The sequence below is a fragment of the Desarmillaria tabescens genome, assembly GCF_030435595.1.
Source record: "Desarmillaria tabescens strain CCBAS 213 chromosome Unknown EV420scaffold_7, whole genome shotgun sequence".
Classification (NCBI taxonomy): Eukaryota; Fungi; Basidiomycota; class Agaricomycetes; order Agaricales; family Physalacriaceae; genus Desarmillaria; species Desarmillaria tabescens.
In genome coordinates, this window is record NW_026848306.1 from 1,103,809 (window position 1) to 1,125,032 (window position 21,224).

The window sequence follows — 21,224 nt, forward strand, 5'->3', positions numbered from 1 at the left end:
TTTTCAGACCTTTAATGGTATAGATTTCTCGTGTCTTTATGTGTTGAGTCCTTGGTATCCAGGGGGGTTGACGCCACCATAACTCAGGCTATGGGGCACGGGTTTGTGTGCATACATGATAAAGTAAGTAACCGTAACTTACGAGTCCCAAGGGCCGAATCATCCTTGGTAAAAAGCTTAAGCACTAGCCCGTCTGGTACCACAAACTCAATCTCTGTTCCGCCTTGTAGGGCTTCAACACTAATATGATGATGATAAGAGTCTTAAGATCGACAGATTGGAGAAGAATTGCGGATCGATAGCTGGAGGCTTCAGCCGGTTACTCGATTATAAAAAGCTATACGATGCTGAACGCTGGCATCCTACATCCCTTGAACGGGCGTCCGAGCTTAGGCTGAAATGTTGGCACAGGGAACGACCGCTGTAAAAAGATACTCTGCGGGATGAGTTAGAGTATGATTCACGTTGGCTTAGAGATTGCGACTCACTCTCGTTATGTATAATTCTCGTGCTTGAAGTATCGATGGGATACCTAGTAAAAGTCTTGTTAACACTACGTATTACATGCGCCGTACCTTTTGGGGGCATGCTCGAGTCGCGGTGAGTTATCCATCTATCGCCTCTGACTGCCATGAAAGAGAGGTTTGGTACATCCATATGATATAGAGCGTGTTGAAGATGATTACTTGGTCGTAATAAGATTTCTCGGCGTAAAAGCGTAGCCCCCTGTTTCCGGCCGTCTGATGTTAACTCTTTGGGCGCAAATAGTAGGCTCTTGATTTTAGCACATGTAAAGGAACGCAACGGGTACGTGGCATAGCTGTGAATCCAACAGTCTTCTCACAAGTCGTGGGTAGTCGCCGCCATTATTATCCTTAATCCAGCTTCTCTCTGGCACGTTAAGGCAAGGAATGCTGCATTGGCTGAATAACCATCCAATGGTTATTCGCCTTGCACTTCTCTTCGGGTGCCTACTGACGTCTCACATCCACAAGCCTCTGCTTATAGAGGGCTGTCAACGTCCGCACCCACGCGTGCATATCACTCGGCATGACCTTCGATTCTAAGATGGTTCTCAGCACGAAACCAGACATATAAGACATGTTGTCTTCAAGACTAACCGCCCCGGATCCTAGCCAGACCGATGAAGCTAAACATCATCCTCTCCGTCTACATCCACCTCTTGGCCGCTTCCGCAGCTCTGATATGCGAATACTGCTTCTGTTTTGAGGACGCTGCAAATATCGGCCTCCCAATCCTGACCAGTCAGTAGTGCGCCGTGTCTTTCTCGCGAGAATACGAGTGCTCACTCCATCACGGAAGCCAAGGGAGCATGCGATAGCTTTCAGACCTTAACGGGATGCGAAACGAAATTGGTCCTTTGCCTTGATGGCATCGCTTCGGAGAAAAATGCCACCGACATCCAGTAAGTTTTTTGAACATTTACTGCTTGACCTCTGTATCCTTACAGGTTTTCAGGGCAGAGAGTAACTGATATCGAGGGAAGAACGCTGTGTTGGATCTTCTCGAATGGGCGCACAAGTTGTGAAATGAGAAGGGTGGCAATGTTTGGTCGTACACTTCGCTGTTTTCAGCTATCCGACCAAGCAATCTATATGGGTAGTCTATATGAGAAATATTCAATACAAAATGGGAAAAACAGGAACGTTCTAAGACGTCTATAGACACGGTTTTTGGACGTTCAGGATTTCCTCACGAAAGGGGCGGGGAAAGACCAAAAATTCAGGCTGTCATGAATCAAGTCCCTACTCTCGTCTGCGTTTCCCTCAAGTCTCGGTTCGGTAGGCACATCCTCGTAGATGTCCTAGAAGGGAAGCGGTAGATTTCAAGACAGGTTTCTTCCTCCTCCTGGGATGGAAGACGAAGAATCCTGGCTTCAAACGTTCGTTACGCATGTGCAAGCTGGATTTGAGTCTTCCTATGTTCCGTCAAAAGGTGCATGAAGTCGCAAAGGTGGCTGATAGAATTTGTCCAGATGCATATATAATGGAAAATAGCGGCCTGCAACACTACAGAGATCTAGTTAGAGACAAGTGGCCATCGCCAAATATACCAGCACATATGCTCACCCTTGCCGTGGAGTCCCCGAAATTATTGCTTCAAATTTCTGCCTTCCGATGATACGTGAAAAAGTATGAGTCTTCGGGCTCGCAGAATCGTCCCTGGAAGGTATTGTTACGATAGGGGTATGTAGCAGTCGTATGGCGCACGGCGCGCCTCCAAGAGACGTCACCGAGGCGAATAGAGGAAACAGAAGTCGTAGTCGCGGTAAGATACGAGTTCCGCGAGCATATAATAAAGCCGGACATAGTCGTGGTCATGGTTGTAGCAGATCACGATCAACTGAACACGGTCTTGTCCTCCTTGCTCTCGACCAATCGACTTCATGACAAACTCAAATATTCTTCAACAACGTCGTACACAGAGATCAATGATTTCCCACAACTGACGGTCACCGTCTCAACGCCGTCTATTGGACCCTGGTTGGACATCCGCCATACGAAATACCAACATCTACATGCATATATGCACAGGGAGAACGGTGCTTGTTCCATTCGCTACTATTGCTGTCATCGTGAACCTAGAATGCACCACGTATCGATAAGGTCGGAGTTTTCGAGCCATGTCGATTGTTGCCGTCTGCAAACACATCCCTTGTGGCACATGGGCGGCATATGCTCAACTCGGGTCTTCACACACCACCACGATGCCATCTTTGGCCGATGAGCTCGCCGACTACGAAGTCAAGCGCAATGAATTGATATCCAAAGACCGATCTCTTCGCCTGGACGTTCTGGATCAAGATAAGCTATCCGCCCTCGAGATACAGGCGGACCGCTTGATTCGTGGCATTCGTGCTGCCGAGGCCGAGTCGGTATGGAGTGCAGATTATCCATCGATACCGCATCCATTCCCTGGCATGGAATTTCTGACTGGTAGGCTGATCTTTGGACCTTTATCCTGGGATTTCACTTATACATGTCTGCAGGAAGGAGTATCATTATCCAAACTGAAATATTCAAAATTCTGTGCAAGGTACGCGTAATATTTCATCTACGGTGACGGTATCTCTTACGCTTCGTCTAGATGCCCAAAGGCGCGCTTTTGCATATCCATCTCGACGCGACGGTAAACGCCTCATTCCTGTACGACCTTGGACTGCAAGAACCGTCAATTCACATTCAAGTTCCCCAAGTTATCAATGCTCAAACTCTAAACACCGTGCTCCCAAAGTTCAAGGCGCTTCCCATAGAGCTGCACAACAACGAAGCATTATCCCTTACTTCACCATCCTACGTCCCAGACACCTGGGTTTCTCTTTCCCAGGCCAGAGAACAGTTCGACTCAGTGCTAGGAGGTCCAGATGGATTTGATCAATGGGTTCTTGGCTGTTTGACGATCAATCCTGCAGAGGCATATGGAACACATAATACCATTACCAAGGTCCGTCATCTATTACATCGAGAGAGTCTGACTTTTCTTATCTTATCCTTGTAGATATGGCAAAAATTTGGGAGCACATTTCGTGTTGCCGACGTAGGCTCCTCTTCTCCTCTTCGTCTCGAATGTTTTGAGATTTTATTTTAGGGCCTTATACATTACGTGCCGATTTTTACCAAGTATATTCGCGAGTTCATCCGGAGCTCCATAGAAGACGGGATTTTGTATGCCGAGCCGAGGGTCAATTTTTGGATCAAGTACGTGTCCATACAGAGTAACATAGGTCGTTCACGGAGCCCCGTTCACAGGAACATGGTCAATGCCGACGGCGTTGAGAATGTGTCGCATAGAGAGCTTCTCATGATCTTCGAGTCGGTCCTGGAGGAGAGCATTGCCGACTTGAAGGCTCAAGGAAGAGAAGACGAGTTTGTTGGAGCAAAAGTTCGTCTCCTTTGCTTTCGGACGAGCTTAAACTGGACTTTGCCATGCAGATCATCTACACCACCCTCCGTTTCCTCGAACCAGACGAGCTGGATTGGTATTTTGAAGATTGTATTGCGCTCAAAAAAGAGTTTCCGCACTTGATCGCAGGTATACTCTATTTTCCGTTTAGTACCACACACTGACTCGCGTTATCCCAGGCTTCGATCTTGTTGGAGATGAGAACGTCTTATACCCGTTGTCATATTACACAGAAAAGCTGTTAAACTTTCGTCATATGCAGAAGGCTGCTGGCGTCGATATCCCGTTTATTCTTCACGCTGGAGAGACTCTTGGTGATGGTTCCAAAGCTGACATGAATCTCTACGATGCTATTCTGCTGGGAACGAAAAGGATTGGACATGGGTAATATCACGCCTTATCGGATTTTTGATGTACTCACCCATGTCCTGTAGATTTTCTTTAGTTAAGCACCCTGAGCTGATGAAAATATGTAAAGAGAAGAATATCGCGCTTGAAGTGTGCCCGATCTCGTAGGCGCCTTCTTTTTATACTTCGATGCTCTAGCTAATACATGCATACCTCCCAGAAATGAAATTCTGGTGACGTCCCGTGCGACTTCTTTCGTCCACCTTCATCTGACTGCGTCTCGCAGAGACTGACATCCTCGATGCCCATGCATCCGCTTCCGATTCTTCTCAACCACGGGATAGCCGTGGCGCTTTGCTCCGATGATCCCTCGGTCTTCGGTAACATGGGACTGTCTTTTGATTTCTTTCAGGTATGGCTTTCAAGGTATATTACCCCGCAATGCGTTGACTTTTTCCTGGAGGTGCTTGTATCAAGCGAAGTTACTGGTCTTATCCAGCTAGGCGCTATGGCTAGAGATAGCATCAAGGTACTTCAAATATCTTTTAGCATGGATCTCCTCTTGACGGGAAGAACTCTAGCACTCCATGCTCGAATCGGACCGGAAGGTGATCGCACTTGAGAAATGGCATAGGCAGTGGCAGAAGTTCCTAGAGTATGTTGTGTCTACGGCGTAGATTCTGATCAATTTTATGGTAGGGTCTGCCGTTATATTCGTTGTATTGGGGTGCTGATCCCGCTATCTTAGAGGATATAGTCACTTTCATGTAAGCTTGGCTATAGGTTTGCCACCCACGAATTGTACGAACACAACGAAGCGTCAAGCTCAAAGTCAACCGCAGCTTTCTCAACCTGAATTGACACAGATCTGGTTCGATAACTTCTCTCAGGATTTAAGACTTTCATCTCGTTCAAGAATAACATCTGATTTGTACGAAAACTACGAAGTGACGTATTCACTATTTAACCTCTCCATGAAGTATTCGGCTCGCTGCAACTGGCAACGGCCGCCTTAGTTCAGTTAGGAACACAAACAAGCACGCCACAACTGTTGGTTTGGCAGACTGCGAAAGCGTGAGCTTCGGAATGTATCTATTCGAAATCACTACTCACTGCCTTGAGACTCCTGGAAGGCGCAGGAGTGTCCGACACCATATTCGTTAGAACCGTTACATGCGTCAACTGTGAAAGCATCATGGTCAGCGAACATTGTCATAGCCGCGAAGGAGTTCGATGCATACCATCGTTAGCTGCGATGGCGTTTGCCTGTCCTGCGAAGAGGAGCACGGCAGCCAATGCCATGGCGGTCAACTTGCTTTGGAACATCATTTTGGATGTGAATGGATGGTTGAATGGTATGCAGGCGGTGGTTATCTCTGTGAGAGTGTGGTTGTGGGATGTACTAGGACCAGAATTGACTGGCTTTTATAGGCGCGGTATGCAACCTGTGTTTTCCAAGTTCCACAAGGTAAGGAGCGGGGCCCTTGCATGGACGTTTCAAGAGTGACAAACGCGTCCCGAAATACCTTCTCAGTTCCATGGCCTGATGGCAGGTAACTGGTCCGACGGCGAGTTATAATTAGTCTCAATATCAGATTTTGGTGGCGCAGCGCTCAGCATTGGTTGCATAGGTTTTCAGCGCGAATTTGTTGAAACTATCAGAATATGGTCCGTTTATTGAGTAGGTCAAAGTAGACCAGAGTATCATGGATTCCTGAGACAAGGATCAGCTTTTGACATCTTGTTTCAGCCTATCAGGAATCATGGAACGATGGCCGCTTACTTCTGCAGAGATGCCGCAGCAGATGATTCTACCTACATGGACTTCTAACCCGGTAAGACTGATTTTTGTTGTGGTCTCATTAACTTTTCTTTGGAGCTAGAGGCCCGGAGCTATCAAAGATTACAGTCAGCATTTTACTGCCGTAGCAGATTCCTGATGCCAGCTGTCTGCTTCGATGCAACCAGTCCTTCCAGCGCTGATTTGCAAGTAAAAATATGGATTAATTTCTGTTAAGAACTCCATATAGACAAAAAGATATCTGACACTCCGCATTGCTATGACTCTGACATTGAATTGTTTTGACTTCTGTGGAGTCCAGAATGTCGTCTCGTCGCAACTCATATAGGCTATGTCCATCTGGTCACGTCCCATGGGATACAGTTCTCCTTGAAACCCTCTCTCGAATAGATTTCTTCGGTGTGAGAGCTCCACCTATTGAAACTCATAAAAAGTTTACAAGGGTAAGAATAGTTCTAGAAAGGCGTTCACCTATAAAACCTTGCCTAAGTTATCTTTATCTATCCAACAACCTCCTTCCACACAGATATTACCGCTCACAGTCAACCACTAATCTTGCCCATCCTCTTTCGAAAATGATGTTCAAATTCGCCTCCATTGCCATGATCGCCTTAACGGCCATGTTCCTATCCGCAGGACAAGTCAATGCCATTGCAGACAACGACGGTAGGCTTTGCACTCACATATATGAGTTCTATATTCACTTTTACCGCGCTAGTCGACGCGTGCAACGGTTCCAATGACTACGAAGTGGGACACTCATGCGCGTTTGCTGAATCTCAAGGCAGTAAGTCTACATCTTTTAAGTTTTGCATCCATATAGATTGATCTTACTGATTATTCTTTATTAGCCTGTCAGACTAACGCGTGCGGCAACTTGATCTGCATCCCCAATTAAGAGAAGTCGGAAGTCTTGTCGAGTTGAAGGTCTAGGATTCTAGGAAATGAAATCAGATACTTCTTCGTAGTACTTGCTAGCCATATTTCCAAATTTCAACCGGCATTAAGTTACCATTCTTCTGCTTGCTCTCAGACGTCTCGCGTTTCTGAACGCGTTAGATTCTATAAATATCTTTGAATTTTCGCGATCGGCAAACATAAGGCCGAGTACACCCGAGTTGGCCTAGAACGTCCATGCTAAGGTCTTCCTCCTTCAACATCACCACCACCTTCCAAAGGTCCCTGCGGCGACTAGCTGGTCAGTTTCTTTGCTTTTTTTTTTTCTGGTTTAATCATTTATTTTTTCTACAGCAGGACCTCAGCGTCACCACACAACTATAACTGCGACTCCCGTAGAGCTTCACTATACTGAGCTTATACCACCAAATGGCAATAAGACTGACCGAGCACTCGTTATACTTCATGGCTTATTGTATGGGATCTGCTATATATTGTTACGGGTAGCATCTGATGCCTTGACAGCGGTTCCAAACGGAACTGGACATCTCTCACCAAAGCCTTCCTGCGCGACCTGAATCGACCTGTATATGCTTTGGTCCGTTTATTTCCCCGCTGTAGCTTTCAGAGAACTATAAGATCTTCCAGGACCTTCGCAATCACGGAACGTCGCCGCATGCCTTGCCTATGACCCACTCCGCCATGGCTTCGGACGTCCTCCACTTCATCTCGAAACACCATTTAACAAATGTATCCTTGCTGGGGCACTCCATGTACGGCCCTGGTGCCATCTTGCATCCAAACTTCTAATGTCTTGTAGGGGAGGTAAAGTTGCTGCCGCCGTAGCATTGGATCCCAATCTCGGAGCGTCGACGCTTTCTCACCTTATTTCCGTGGACATAACACCCGCCAGAGGAAATCTCTCCAATGAGTTCCAATCGTATGTTGAGGTTATGAAGAGGATTGAGGCCATGAAGGTGAAAACACGGAAGGAAGCTGTCGAGATTTTGCATGAAACAGAGAAGGTTTGCCTTTTCAGCGCTTCGCCATCGTTTTTTGGTTGACATCTGTATAGGACCCAAGTATCGTCATGTTCCTACTCACAAATCTTGTAGTGCCTCCACACACTTCACATGAGCATACACATTTTCGAATTCCGATAAACATCCTTGGGAATTCGATTCAAGATATTGGGTCGTTCCCTTATGAAAGCGGAGAACGGCGGTGGGACGGAAAGGCCTTGTTTATTAAAGGGGCGAAGAGCGCGTAAGTCTAGACGCATGGGTCTGCCTTGGTATAAGTCTGACATATATACAAGCTACATCAATCGGCATAATATCCCGATCGCCAAATCGTTCTTCCCTAACATGGTGCTCGAAACGTTGGACGCTGGCCATTGGGGTGCGTTATGGCTTGTCACTGCAATCTTCCCTGACTAATGAACATTTTTTCTAGTTCATGCTGAGCAGTAAGTTGTATGTCGTGCTTTTTGGCAAAAGCTAATGTTTTCCCATCCAGGCCGATGGAGTTTAAGAAACTCGTCACAAATTTCATATCATAGAAGGGTAGACGCCGAGGTTTTCCAAGAAGGACATGCTAGAGCATATCATATCCTTTATGTAGACATAGAAACGCAATTGGCACTGCTTGATCCTGTGAAAACAGGCGACCCGTCATATATCGTATGTGCCGATGCCTCTTTTCATCTGGCTTCTAAAAACGCGTCAACTCACTGAGCGGCTTCGAAAATGGTCACGGTCAAGTTCGGGTCGCAAATCGTTATGTAAAACTCTAAAAGAACAAGAGCAGGAATAATCGCACCCTGTGCAATCTGTATAGCATACTAACCATATGCAAAGATCCTATATACCATAAATATACGTTTTACATACTTATCATAAAACATGCCATTCGCCTTGCACCTCAACACTACAGCTTCACCGTTACAAGAATGCTCCAACTTTGATAGGTTTGCGAACTGCGGCAGAATTACCTTCGGCGAACTTGTATGCCACACGGAACTTTTTCTCAACGATTTTATTATTCGTACCTCCAACTCCACCGGCTGGGGCAGTAATCAGCCGTCCGAAGAAGTCGGTTGGCGGCTAGCGGAGGTAGATTCAAGACAATGTAAGGCGTAGATCGAGAACAACATAACATACCCGGTCTGCGATATCGACCTCCAATCTGGTCCGTTTCGTGGGACGACCAGCACTTGGATCAGATGGCTGATCATCTGTTTTCGCCTTTGATCTGTGTTCGGTGTGTTAGTAGCTCTCCAAAGAGTGGTAATGGCAAGTACTGACGTTTTGTCGAACAAGTTGGCGTGCTTCCCCTTCTTTCCCTTTTCAACAATGTCGGTTTGCATAGCGGTCAATTCAGCATCAACCTATCCGGTATCAGAATGCTAGTATAGAATGTATTAACTTGCCCTAACCTCTTGAGCAACGAGATGTCGCACAGCATAACGCGAGACAGCGATATCTGCTGTACGTTTCCCGTCGTATGTGACAAAAACATCTATAGGCCTTGCGGAAGTAGAATTCGACATTAATATACATATTTTCGTCGGAGAGGCTGACTAGCTCACGGGTCTAGTCGATAGGTCAATTGGCCATCTTCTGCTCTTTCTTGCACGAAGCGTAGTTCTAGCCTCGTCATAATCCGAACGAGTCTCGATAGCAGTGCTCGCTCCTCAGGCTTGATGAATTGAGAGTTAACCTGACGGTGGCTTGTAGATTGAGTTTGTAATGACAAGGATGCAAACTTACCGGACGCAAAGGCGGAGATATAATCCTATTTAAGAGCGGAGCGAATTCTAATTGCATGATAGGAGTGTGAACAAGATGACGGAAATCTCCTCCAAGACGAGTGCTGGCTGTGTGTAGACCCCGTCCTAAAGACTTATAGATCTCCTCATTGGCTTTGGTAGTTTGCACATTCTGATTCACAGGTCAACATGGATACGGCCAACCGAACACCTGATAATTGGCGCACCTCCCAATCTAATTGGTCCCTTTCAACCCGTGGACCACCTCGTTCTTGAAACAAGGGATAGAACGGAACGAGGGTATACGGCAAGTACTGGCTCAGCGCAAATTCTCCCTCTGAGTACATCGCCGCAGACAAACAGTCAAAAGTCATCAGCCATTCATTTGCTTTTTCATACCGAGAGAAATCGGCATCATGCTGACGAAGATTGGCGTAGTGAGAAAAACAGCCTGTATGTCAGTATTAGTTTAATCCTTCATGGAGTACTTAAAAAATGGTTACCGATAGCAATGTTGGAATCTCTGCCGCAGGAGTCAACGACACGACTGAGACGTCCAACGTAACGAGATTCTTCTTCATCTCCCATGCCGAGCTCCTTTACACGTCGTTTTGACAAGGGACTGAAAAGATCAGTCAAGACAGAGATGATCGACATCTCGGCTTCTTTCATCCCAACAGTAGCTTTGCGAATGACGTCCTCTGTCACAGCTTCCCTACGGGTTTTGATGAACTGTGACAATGTCAGAGACATCGCTTCTGTAAGGCCGTCCACGCACCTGAAGAGTGTTGATGCATCCTCTTAGGTCGCCTCTGGCAATTCCTACAAGTGCAGAAAGTGCTCGGGTATCGGCTCGAAGCCCCTCGAGCTCACAGACCTGTCGAAGTCGCTTTACGGTGTGCACATCTGCTGGTTTTTGCAGTCTAATCTGATAGGCATGTGGGCGTAGTTTCGCGAGTGACGATGCATTGATATCGTTGCAGATACATATGATTGGGCGCAATATAGGCCGTTTGGCATTTGGATCCCGCTGTTGTCCTGCGCGCGCTAGCCAAATGGTTAGTTAAGTAATGATGACAAATAGATTTCCCACCTTTCCTCCGTGGTTTGTCAAAAGTTAATTGAATAAGTTTGTAGATGAAACTCGACGTCTATGGGCAGCTTTTAGAAGGACACGGATCTGAGCACAGAGAAAAAATCCCTGACATTCTCCCCTGCACCCGTGGCCCCGTCAATTTCATCAATGACGACTAGTACCGGTTTTGAACTGCCGACAGTGGAACCAGATTCAAGAGTAGGTCGTATTCGATCGTCGACAATTTGTCCAGAACGAGCGTCACTGCAAGTCATTTGGTCCAAGGGAAAAAATGTGTACGAGTTAGTCAGGCTATCATACCTAGCATTAATTTCCACAACTTCATACCCGGCTTGACGGGCAATGACATGAGCCATTGTAGTCTTTCCTAACCCTGGAGGACCGGATAATAACAGGATCTATGCCATGCGTCAAAAAACGGTCATAGGCGAAAGCGCGGAGCAGACCTTTTCTTTGGGACGATGATACTCGTCTTCGAAGTCGACGTTCTCGTCACCATCTCGTGCGCGCCTCTTTCCCTTGCTCTTTCCAAATACACACCAATCCCACTGCTTCACCCAAGATAATACCTCTCTGGCCACGCGTTCGTTCCCCATGAGGTCTGTGAATCGCTGAGGTCGATAACGGTCTACCCAGAGCGTGTGCTCGCTGGCGTGACTCGCGTGAGAGGGTCGCTGGCTGGGAAAGACGGTCTATTGAGATTTTTTGGTCGTTCCAATTGGTACACTCACCGCTCGCTGAGTTCTATCGCCTTGTCCCTGGAAATATTATCGAGAAGTCGGTGTATGGGCACGTCAAGCAGGTTACCCATTCCCTTGGTGGACAAACCCGTCGTTTTCTAGCAACGATGGTCAGTTAAATGCGGGTCGAAACATCTGGCCACTTACTCGCGTGTCTCGAGAAGGTTTATATTTGCGCCTGATAAAGGCTGTCCGACCGTCAAATGTTCTTGCCTTGAGAGTGAATTTTGATGTGGATTGGTCGAAACGAGGGAAAGGTGTAGTGCTTTCCGAAAACGTAAGGGGAATGCCAGAAGCTTCGGAGAGTGTCAGATCATCATCTTAATAATCAGGATTGTGAGGTTTTCTGAAAGTGTACAAGACACAGGCCGCACCTTGTGAGCTCAAGCTGTTAGATAAAAGTCCATTCGAAATGAACGGATCTGGTACTCTTTAGCAAAACGAAATAGAAAGAGACTATAACGCACCAGATAGCAAGTTGATATCATTGGTAGAAGACAGAAGTCCGGTAGACTGGAACACTGACGACTCTGATTGTAGTGAGGTACTCGCACCTAGACGCAATTAGACAACTAAAGAGAAACGGGCTGTTATGATGACACACCGGTCCTAACAACGTCCAAGAGAGACTCCACATCCTTCAACGTGTCAATGTTAACAACCAAATCTTGTAAACCACCTTCTGCACTCGATTCCGTAGCTGGCAGTGACGTCTCCACCGTTGATGTGGCAAACGTGGTTATGGCGGGAACTCGTGGAGACGAAGGACCGGCAGTTGGAGTCTCGCTTTCATCAGTAAGAATACTTGCCGTGTTCGACAAGCTCAGAAGGCCATTGGGTATGAAGGAGGCTGCAGACGCCATGGTGGAGGAAAACGACGCGCCTGTCACGCGTTTGTCACAGGAAGCACGGGTACACGGAAGCAATTGCCGGATTTGTGCCATTGCACCCTTCACCTACCGTAACCCTTCACCAGTGTCGCTAGCATCTGTTATGTCTCAGCCAGTATTTTTGGAACAGCCGACTGTCGAATCGACAGAGCAATCGAACCAAGGAATTCCTCCAGGTGTATTGGAAGCTCTACAAGGTCGGTCCAGTCGACCAAGGCCGCCACTTAGGCTGTTTGCAACCTTCGAGAATGGCGTCTCCGATGTTTCGCACAAGCACTATGCTATCGGCGATTACCCAGATATGTTGACAAATAAATACCAGCTCATATGCCCTAGGGACGAATGTCGCAGTATCATTCTGAGGGAAGGGGTTGCTCGTCTTGAAGAACGGGATACTGTCCAGGTCATCCGAGTCGACTTCTGCAACCTTGAGGACTGCTGACTAGTTCATAGATGCAACCCAGCCATTTGGAGTTACATCCGTTGATGATCCCGATCCCAGAGGCTCCTGAAAAATCATCTTGGTGGCTCGTTGGACCGACACCGATGGAGTTTGATAATATCGGATTCTCGAAAGCTGTTGATTCTGTACCGCTCTCTCCGAATGGTGAGCGAACCAAACCCAAACGAGTATTCATTTGCTTATCTCCCCCCCTCAGGCAAGAAGATTAAATTGCTTTCATGCGCTGAATGCGATCTTGGTCCAATGGGTTGGTGTGAGGAGGGCGGAAAAGAGTTCTGGCTTTCATGCTCCCGCGTCGGATACAGATATATCGAGTGAAACGATATGTTTTGGTATGATTACCTTTAACTCGCTGTGTCCTGTGCGCTCATTCTCTCCTCAAAAAGACCGGTCTGTTTTTACTTACCTACTATCGAATCAACGCTGTCTCAATAGGTGTGCTACTTCTTACTTGTCTCTGTTGGCCTCATGGTCCTATTCAATTTCAGTCATATATGCAACTCCTTGAATGTATCTATATTGCGATAAATGATAGTGTTCTGCTGCGTATTATGACAAAGTGTACCTGATGGCAAGTGCTATATCGTACAATATGGCGGCCCAGGTCCGGGTCCATGTTTGGACTGACTCATTCTTCGCTCTGAAATCAAGGTGAGGAATGCAATCAAGCTATGAGAACCTGTTTGGGTTTAATGTCGTGGTTGCGGAAACGTGGGTGCTACATACTTATATCCCCGTTTCCTCGAGCTGAAGCACGCCTGGCAGATGACGAGATACATGGAAGTTCATGAGCAGCGCCATTTGTTACGAGCCCTCCAAGCATCTATTTTCTTCTTTAGATTGATGCTCTCTTTGTTCTTGAAGATGAATATCGGCCATGGGAGGCTGAAAATCCCTCTACGGTAGACTTCAAGGAGCAGAAAAGTCACTAAACACCGTGGTAAGTTCATTTGGGCCACACCATCCAAGAAAATACTCGATTGAGCACGCACAGATTATCTCCGTGTCATGGGCGAGATCATGGGATGGAAAATCCAGATAATGGTGCCCCAACGGTCCTATTGCAGGGACAAACTTCTTGGGGGCATCTGGATGGTAGGAGCAGTTGAAATAAAATCGTCCCTTCGTCGTATCCGAATCGACATCGTAGAGCTGTACAGAACATTCTATGACGATGTGACACGACTGGAACACAAGTTGCCTACCGTCAGAGAGTCCGCCCCAACTATCCAAAAGTACTCAGTGTCAAATCGAGTAGGGATACGAATCACACCGTCTCTGACAATTTACTGTGGGTTTGAATATTTGAAAACTTATGAATGCCACTCACTCGACCGCCGATTCCATGTCTTGAACGTCGTCCTGGTCGATGACTGCAGATACGTTATACAACCTTTGAAAGTTGAATAGCATCGAGGGATTGGGTTTCACCCAGACTATTTTCGAGATTGCTTTTCCCTGCGGATTTTTCAGGAGGACCACAAGCTTGTCTTGATCTTCCGTGTGATGCACAGTCACGATGTTGTACATTAAATCCCCGGTGTCAACGTCGATCAAGGGACTTTGGAAAAAGTCGGAATTTGCGAACTTTAACAACATCGAGGGAGCTGTGGGACACGATGAGAGGAATGCGAGGATAGAATGCGATTGTCCAGGCATTTTTAAATTCGCAAAGTAGAAAAGGTGTCGTGAGAAGCACCAGGTTATAGCCCTTGTGATTTCTTGTCCATTGTCCACTTTTCAGGCTTATGCGAGTAAACACAATTTCTGGATTCCGGGAGCTGTTGAGTATATAATTACATGTTTCTATGTTGTCACCTGCGACCAATGTTCCTGCATTCCTTATTAATACTGTACCGAGCGTAATCACATGTGGCGTCAGTGACAAGAGAACATCGTAGGGAAGAGATGGTTTGGGATTCAACAGCGCTGAGCGAACCGCCTCAAAGTCTGAGAATGGAAATTGCCGACGGTCCCGCCCGATAGTCACGTGAGGTTTGGACAACACTGTTTGTGCATGTTGTTCGCCTGCCACCGACTCGTTGTTGTGGACGACATTCTGTACGCTATTTCGCCTTTCGCTCACCTGCACCAGTCCAACGGAGCGTGTGCTGATCCCGTTCAAGCCATCGCTTTGCATGGTCGTCGGTTCTTGTTATGGCCCAACGTCGTCCCTCGCCCCAGACAGTGAACTCGTCGTCGGTCAGTTCACCCCCTCTGGCGCGAAAAAAGTACCCTCTGCGATTGTCTCCCAGCTCCCGGAGGCGGAACAACCATTTGCATTTGGATCCATCCATCGGTCATAAACCACTGCGCGGCTCGACATCATCTACAGAGTCACGTCCTGTTTTGGTCCCTTTGCAGCCCAATCTTCGCCGTCTGCCTTCTCGTGTATTCACCAGCCAGAAGGGCGCTCCAGAAATGCATATCGTGAGTCAAGCAGATGCTTGCGTAGGTTCGAAACGGAAACGCGTCGCGACTAGCAATGAAAACGCGCAAAACGGCGGTCGTCCGACGCGTGGCTCGGGGGTGCTGAAGAGACTCAGGAGCAGCTCTGGGCGTCGAAGGAAGTTTACCAGCGACGAGAGCGATGCTAGCTCTATGGAGATTGACAGCGCCGCCCCATGGTCCTTATCACGTAATTCAGATTCCGAAAGCGGCGAAGAAGAACAGAATGTTGAAGTTGATGATGACAGCGAGGAGTCCAGTACGTGTGCCGTATCCGTTTCCCATGAAGACTACAAACTCACTCTGACCTATCTAGCCGATGATCATCTTATCAACTCTGCACCACCTAACCAACTACTTCGCCTTCGCAAAGATGAACTGATGCGGCTATATACCCTCACTGGTCTATCTGAAGATGCAGAACAACTGACCAAATCCGACATTGTCGACTACATCATCGCGGCTCGAGATGACATCGTATCGTTACCTCCATCCTCTCCTCCTGGGCACGGCAATTCAAGTGACTATTCATCTGATGAAGGCAACGCCGCTGAAAATGAAGTGGACGACGCCCGAGGACTACCTTATGTCCCGATCGGAAATCTTCGTCGTCGCGCTACAACAAATGACTTAGGAAAGAGTCGAGGCAGAACCCTCAAAGGCAGAAGTTTGTCCATGGGCACGTTCCAAGGGGACGTCGCGATCAATGCTTCATCGCATTCGTACAGAAGGAATTCTAGAAAAGGTAGCGGTGGATCTTCCGGAAGTAATGCTACACGGTAAGAATCTTAACTCTTTTTAATAACATCTCTGACAGTTCTTCAGCAGGCGCACTACTTCGAGTCGTTCATCACCTCTTGCGTCCACATCCTCATCTGTGCAGACCCCTCCCGTGACTCGTCTACGCTCACGCAAAGTTTCCGCTGAAGCTACGTCACAGGGTTTGGCTTCTATACCAGCGCCTGTACGCAGTCAAAGATCAAGCAAAGGGAAGGGTAAGCAGGTCGAATTCGATGCCCATACCACACAATCCCAACCCAAGTCGTCATTGGACGAAGAAAGCGATCTGACTGAGCTAGAGGAACTAGAAGCTCGCTTGAGTGCCCGCCCCGAACCCAGTCCTCGTCGGTTGAGAAGCAAGGATAAGGAGAGGGAGCGTGAAAAGGATACAGGAACCCTGGATGCACGGAGAGTGACTCCTATGCGTAAGGCGAAGGGTCGGATAATGAGTCTAAAGGAATCTGAAGATGAGGCGGAGGAGGCGGAGGAGGAGGAGGAGGAGGAGGAGGAGGAGGAGGAGGAGGAGGCAGTCCCTGATATCAGTGTGAGTGATGATGATGTAGAGACGGAGGAAGTGGATGAACTTATTTCCACTGCCTCTCCTTCACCTGCACCCTCTCGCGGGCGAAGAACGCCTCTACGGCGTCGTCTTCGCTCTGGACATGGTCAAGAGGGCTCTGCTAGCGACGGGGATGACGAAGACGACGCTGAGGGGGAAGAGGATATCAATGAAGCAGAGGAGGATGCTGATGAAGAATCGGGCGCTGAGGAGGAAGGGGAAGAAGATGCCGAAGGAGAAGATGACGACGAAATCACCATAGCCGTTGAGCCCCGAAGATTACGCAATGGGAAAATTGTAGGCGAGGAGGAAGAAGACATGGATGTTGATTCTTCGGTAGAAGATAATGAGGCTCAGGACCTTGATGTCGAAGATGTTGACATAGATGCTGAAGGTGACACCGAGGAGGAGGAGGAGGAGAGGGAGGAAGAAGATGGCGAGGATGGTGAGGAGGAGGATGACGGTAATCCTCTTGTTATTACAATTTACACGACAAGTTCTAACCTATTTCTTAGTCGATCTTACTATCGCTACAACAAAAACCCTTGTTCGTCTTCGGCGAAACGACCTCGTGCGCCTGTGTGAAGTCCGTGACTTAGAGCCTGTAGGCACTAAACCCCAGCTTGCAGAGGCACTCCTCCAATGGCGGGATAGGCAAGCGATCTCATCAAGATCTTCTTCCGGTACCGTACGCCCACCGTCAACTATCAAACGGCGGCGACGTAGGCCCAACAGTTCTGACACCGTCTCTTCGCCTATTCTCCTTCGCTCTGAACGTGTTCATACCGACGAACCGCGTACTCCGCAAGTGTCCCAAGAGCCTGAGCTGGAGTTGGACCTTGGTACACTTGGTCTGGAGGACCGGGAGATACCCCCTGACAAGCTTCAGAAATTGGAAAAGATAGGTAGCGGTGGGTTCAAGGATGTTTTCATAGGCAAGTTTAAGGGTAGGAAAATTGCTATATCAGAATTCCGAGGACAGCTCACTGCCAGTAAGTCACTATCAGTAAGTTTTCTGCGACGTACTGACCTTGTACTAGTGGATATCAAGGAATTGAAATTGCTTGGAGGCTTCGACCATCCGAACATCGTTCGTTTCGTATGTTAACTGTCATGTTACTGCGTATTATATACTGATTATTATCAACAGCTAGGTGTCAGCGTTCCAGAGAATACCAAGGAGGTTCCGGTTATGATGATCAGCGAGCTTTGTTCGAACGGTGATCTTTTTGATTACATTCGTAATGTCCACCCACCTTCCTTGCATAAAGTTGTAAGTGTTGTGTTTTCCCCATACTTAACCAAAGCGTTGAATATGTTCAATAGCTGGTTATGATGTTAGACATCGCTCGCGGTCTAGAATATCTCCATCTCAGAAAGCCTTCTGTCATCCATCGTGACTGCAAATCCTCGAACATTCTCATCACATCGAAAGGAATAGCTAAGATTGCTGACTTTGGTCTAGCGAAGGTCAAACAATCTACGCGATCCATGGTTCGGAGCCTAGTCGGCACGGTCAATTGGCAGGCCCCAGAGCTGTGGCATGCCCATCCCAAGTATAATCATAAAGTCGATGTCTTTTCTTGTGCCATGGTGTATTGGGAGATGCTCCAGTGGCATCAGCCGACCAAGAAATTCCCCTGGGAGGTACTCATCGCTTTGATCGACGCGTTGTCCGCTCGTACTGAATGCATCACTTAGGGCATGAATGAACACGCAATCTACGAGATTGTAGGAACAAAACGCCAGCGGTATGTTTTATGGTGCTGCTCTACTCAGCCTTTACCTAATGATGTAATCGACAGTCCTTCATTATCCGGTCTTCGAAAACAGTGGTGCCCTGATATCGTCAATCTCATCGAACGTATGTGGGCCCACGAACACGAGAAACGCCCGACCATGTCTGAAGTTGTTTTGGAACTCGAAGATATGGTTAAGCGATGGTAGCGCATAGACATGACACCCTTTCGACAATTCATTATTCCCCTCTCCCATGACGATCGGTAGAATAGGTTCGAATTCCTCGCCATGGCCAGTTTCTCTTTATAATTCACTATACAACTTTCACGTCTATTGCTCCAATGTTCAATATCACCACACTTGCATCTGTATCTTTTAGTCTACGACAGAATGTCGAATCAAGTCATATAGCTCTCCTGATAGTTCGTTTTCAATACCAAGCTGCTTGCAAATGTTCTTTGATGGGATCTCTGGACGTTCTACTCGTAATGTACATGTCCCCAATTATCCGTAATCGGCGGAAATATGTTTTTGTCACTTCGACGAATTTTCCTTTCATAATTGAATACAACTAATAGACTACTAAGACGTTGTGGTCCTGAGAGACAACTCCTGACATGCATCGGCGAGATGCCAGAAGTGCGCTAAGCCAGAATGATCAAACTATAAGCTACTACAAGGCCGTGTTAGTTTTTTAGTAGTCCTATTGCAACAAATGATACAGAAAGTAATACTATATGCTACGATCTCTCTGCCATAAATCTTGATACTTTCTTGAACGGTTTGGGTTCTCCGACCGGTTGACTACCAGATGGATTAGTTTCTTTCACCAGGGAAGACACAGGTACTACGGTAGGCGGCCTTTGAGGACGAGATGACTCTCGCCTCGGAGGCTGCGATGACTCCCTTACTGCAGACGACACCACCATCGGGCGTGATGTTGGTGCAGGTTGAGGCTGCGGGAAAGAGGGCGACTCTACAATCATGGACATCACGTCTCCTGCAGGAAAAGACGGTGAGTCTATGACCGTGGCAGAGGGAGGAACATTTTTAATAGCAGGTGGGAGTTTGGGCGACGACCTCGCTACATTCGATACAGGTGTGGATGAATCACTCTGAGACGAAGGCGTAGCTGGTCTCCCAGCCTGTGACCGTGCTGCCTTAAACTTTGATGGTTTCGTTTTTGGTAGGAGTGGGGGAAGATTTTCGGGGAGGATAGAGTCATTTGTACTACTCTGCACCTTGCTCGGACCGGCGTTATACGCTTCGCCCTTCTCAAGAAGTCGGATGATTTCTTGGGCCTCCTCGTTGTCTCCTTCGCTGTCGCTCTCCGTTCCCACGAGCCGGTTCTCTGAGTCGAGTTTTCCCACGCGAATGGCGTTCCGTAGGGTCTCGGCGCCTGAAGCAGGGAGGATGGAAGCGCCGAGAGACTGGGAGGTGGGAGACAAGGATGATGAGGGGGCAGAAGCGCCATAGGAGGATGCGAGTCGTTCAGATTTGAAATGGGATAATGGCGTTTTCTTCTTGGGCGCGGAACTGCTTGGTTGCTCCTGATGGATATTATGATTTCAATGAGTGAAGGCAACATGATAAACTCAGCCTGACCTCTTCGTCTTCTTCATGTGTGTGTGACCGCATGGCAAGAGAGACATCGCGGCCAATGGTCTCTCGTTTCTTGTGGTACTCCAAGGCAATTTCGCGCTGGTGTTGAGCATAGTCCATGTCGAAACCCTCTTCCACATCTTCATCTGCATCAGAAGGATTATCCGATGACGACCCGCCTTCAGATAGTGGAGGCTCGGATTCGTCATCGGAGTCAGCCAGATTTTGGGGCGTCTCTGGAGGTGAGTTTGACTGGCCAGGCGGTCGCTCAACAACCGACATCTTCATGGGGAGAGTGCTATCATTGAATTTTGAAAGCAGTGTGGGTCGTTTGGTCGAAGTCAGTCTTCCTTGAGCCACGTCGCCCCATTCATGCTCCACATTCTCTTCCTCCTTGTCGTCCTCCTTCTCGGGTACAGCAAACGTAACTGTCTTCTGAGGTCCTTTCTTCGTCCTTGCCTTTTCCTTTCGCAAATCTTCTGCCTCTTTCTCAGCTTTCTCTTTTTCTTCCTTCTCCCTGGCCGCTGCCATGTTACGCAACAGCGCTTTCCCCATCTTCTTCTGCATTTCCCGCGTTTGGGCAAAATTCTTAACTCCTTCACGGCCGGCTTCCTTCATGTTCTGAAGAGCCTCGCGTCGTCGTTCTTTTTCTGCCTCGTTTGATTTTCGCTCCAGCATTTCCTCCTCCGCCTCGAGCATATCCAATACACGGTTCCGTTCGCGTTTTCGGACTTCAACTTCTGCAGGAGACAGCGAAGACAGTGGAATGAGATCAGGTTCAGCAAATGGCTTGTTCGAAGATGATCCGATCTCGAAGTCAGGCTCGTTAATATCGATAATGGGGAGGCCTTCTTCATTTACATGCTGTATGGCTGTTCATTAGTAGTCATATCACACCATTCAGCGAGAACATACCTCACCCCCACGGTTTATATTCAAGGGATCCTTTGCAGCATCCATCCCTCCTGAGAACTCAGTTAGTTTCTCAGAAAGCCGCTGAAGGGCCTCCGGGGAGATGTTTTTGTCGGCGCCTGGTTCGATAGTATTGAATAGTGCACGAAGAGCTGGATACAGGTCAGCAGAGTATAAAATTGCAGACAGAAGATGGTGTTGAACCTTCAGGACCACCCTCAGCTACATGTTTGGCGGATGTCATGATGGTATAG

The 21,224-nt window shown here is 47.7% G+C and overlaps 10 protein-coding genes across 10 annotated transcripts; 6 read left to right on the top strand and 4 right to left on the bottom strand.

Moving 5' to 3' along the window:
- Positions 1-1,144: 1,144 nt before the first annotated feature.
- On the top strand, positions 1,145-1,843 carry EV420DRAFT_1476478 (uncharacterized protein; the record flags this gene model as incomplete). Its single annotated transcript, XM_060469335.1, has 4 exons — positions 1,145-1,265; positions 1,324-1,426; positions 1,472-1,487; positions 1,664-1,843. 4 exons carry the CDS (start codon positions 1,145-1,147, stop codon positions 1,841-1,843), a joined length of 420 nt encoding a protein of 139 aa, XP_060335128.1.
- An 885-nt stretch (positions 1,844-2,728) lies between these two features.
- On the top strand, positions 2,729-4,949 carry EV420DRAFT_1264009 (uncharacterized protein; the record flags this gene model as incomplete). The annotated part of the gene is made up of 13 exons (XM_060467203.1): positions 2,729-2,957; positions 3,011-3,057; positions 3,109-3,465; positions 3,520-3,558; positions 3,610-3,719; positions 3,771-3,903; positions 3,954-4,053; positions 4,104-4,308; positions 4,359-4,436; positions 4,493-4,505; positions 4,559-4,684; positions 4,736-4,801; positions 4,854-4,949. The coding sequence occupies 13 exons, from the start codon at positions 2,729-2,731 to the stop codon at positions 4,947-4,949; spliced, it is 1,599 nt and encodes a 532-aa protein (XP_060335129.1).
- Positions 4,950-5,178: 229 nt separating this feature from the next.
- Positions 5,179-5,855, bottom strand: EV420DRAFT_1761061 (uncharacterized protein). The gene is made up of 3 exons (XM_060480648.1): positions 5,514-5,855; positions 5,386-5,454; positions 5,179-5,336 (listed from the first exon to the last, which is right to left on the bottom strand). Exons 1-3 carry the CDS (start codon positions 5,599-5,601, stop codon positions 5,290-5,292), a joined length of 204 nt encoding a protein of 67 aa, XP_060335130.1. The 5' UTR covers positions 5,602-5,855; the 3' UTR covers positions 5,179-5,289.
- A 661-nt stretch (positions 5,856-6,516) lies between these two features.
- Positions 6,517-7,160, top strand: EV420DRAFT_1520247 (uncharacterized protein). Its single transcript, XM_060472151.1, has 3 exons — positions 6,517-6,739; positions 6,792-6,860; positions 6,925-7,160. The coding sequence occupies exons 1-3, from the start codon at positions 6,649-6,651 to the stop codon at positions 6,969-6,971; spliced, it is 207 nt and encodes a 68-aa protein (XP_060335131.1). The 5' UTR covers positions 6,517-6,648; the 3' UTR covers positions 6,972-7,160.
- A 28-nt stretch (positions 7,161-7,188) lies between these two features.
- EV420DRAFT_1520248 (alpha/beta-hydrolase) lies at positions 7,189-8,692 on the top strand. The gene is made up of 9 exons (XM_060472152.1): positions 7,189-7,271; positions 7,325-7,445; positions 7,496-7,568; positions 7,619-7,743; positions 7,791-7,995; positions 8,046-8,236; positions 8,289-8,371; positions 8,426-8,438; positions 8,489-8,692. The coding sequence occupies exons 1-9, from the start codon at positions 7,208-7,210 to the stop codon at positions 8,529-8,531; spliced, it is 918 nt and encodes a 305-aa protein (XP_060335132.1). The 5' UTR covers positions 7,189-7,207; the 3' UTR covers positions 8,532-8,692.
- Positions 8,691-12,440, bottom strand: EV420DRAFT_1520250 (P-loop containing nucleoside triphosphate hydrolase protein; the record flags this gene model as incomplete). Its single annotated transcript, XM_060472153.1, has 18 exons — positions 8,691-9,075; positions 9,133-9,223; positions 9,277-9,359; positions 9,408-9,498; positions 9,561-9,691; positions 9,742-9,912; positions 9,968-10,191; positions 10,244-10,472; positions 10,519-10,787; positions 10,834-10,891; positions 10,947-11,079; positions 11,137-11,234; positions 11,283-11,514; positions 11,568-11,674; positions 11,724-11,896; positions 11,951-11,998; positions 12,044-12,130; positions 12,181-12,440. Coding segments are annotated over 18 exons (2,647 nt in total), but the record flags the coding sequence as incomplete, so codon positions are not given.
- Positions 12,441-12,494: 54 nt separating this feature from the next.
- On the top strand, positions 12,495-13,544 carry EV420DRAFT_1520255 (Mss4-like protein). Its single transcript, XM_060472154.1, has 4 exons — positions 12,495-12,869; positions 12,920-13,073; positions 13,126-13,261; positions 13,316-13,544. The coding sequence occupies exons 1-3, from the start codon at positions 12,570-12,572 to the stop codon at positions 13,245-13,247; spliced, it is 576 nt and encodes a 191-aa protein (XP_060335134.1). The 5' UTR covers positions 12,495-12,569; the 3' UTR covers positions 13,248-13,261; positions 13,316-13,544.
- A 170-nt stretch (positions 13,545-13,714) lies between these two features.
- Positions 13,715-14,528, bottom strand: EV420DRAFT_1476482 (uncharacterized protein; the record flags this gene model as incomplete). The annotated part of the gene is made up of 4 exons (XM_060469336.1): positions 13,715-13,857; positions 13,922-14,081; positions 14,135-14,207; positions 14,260-14,528. The coding sequence occupies 4 exons, from the start codon at positions 14,526-14,528 to the stop codon at positions 13,715-13,717; spliced, it is 645 nt and encodes a 214-aa protein (XP_060335135.1).
- A 182-nt stretch (positions 14,529-14,710) lies between these two features.
- On the top strand, positions 14,711-18,930 carry EV420DRAFT_1110063 (uncharacterized protein). The gene is made up of 9 exons (XM_060465874.1): positions 14,711-15,636; positions 15,694-16,156; positions 16,206-17,179; positions 17,232-17,708; positions 17,757-17,815; positions 17,867-17,989; positions 18,043-18,363; positions 18,418-18,467; positions 18,522-18,930. Exons 1-9 carry the CDS (start codon positions 15,087-15,089, stop codon positions 18,661-18,663), a joined length of 3,159 nt encoding a protein of 1,052 aa, XP_060335136.1. The 5' UTR covers positions 14,711-15,086; the 3' UTR covers positions 18,664-18,930.
- Positions 18,931-19,196: 266 nt separating this feature from the next.
- EV420DRAFT_1638740 (uncharacterized protein) lies at positions 19,197-21,214 on the bottom strand (the record flags this gene model as incomplete). The annotated part of the gene is made up of 4 exons (XM_060476872.1): positions 19,197-20,006; positions 20,062-20,922; positions 20,974-21,122; positions 21,175-21,214. The coding sequence occupies 4 exons, from the start codon at positions 21,212-21,214 to the stop codon at positions 19,197-19,199; spliced, it is 1,860 nt and encodes a 619-aa protein (XP_060335137.1).
- Between the last annotated feature and the right edge of the window lie 10 nt (positions 21,215-21,224).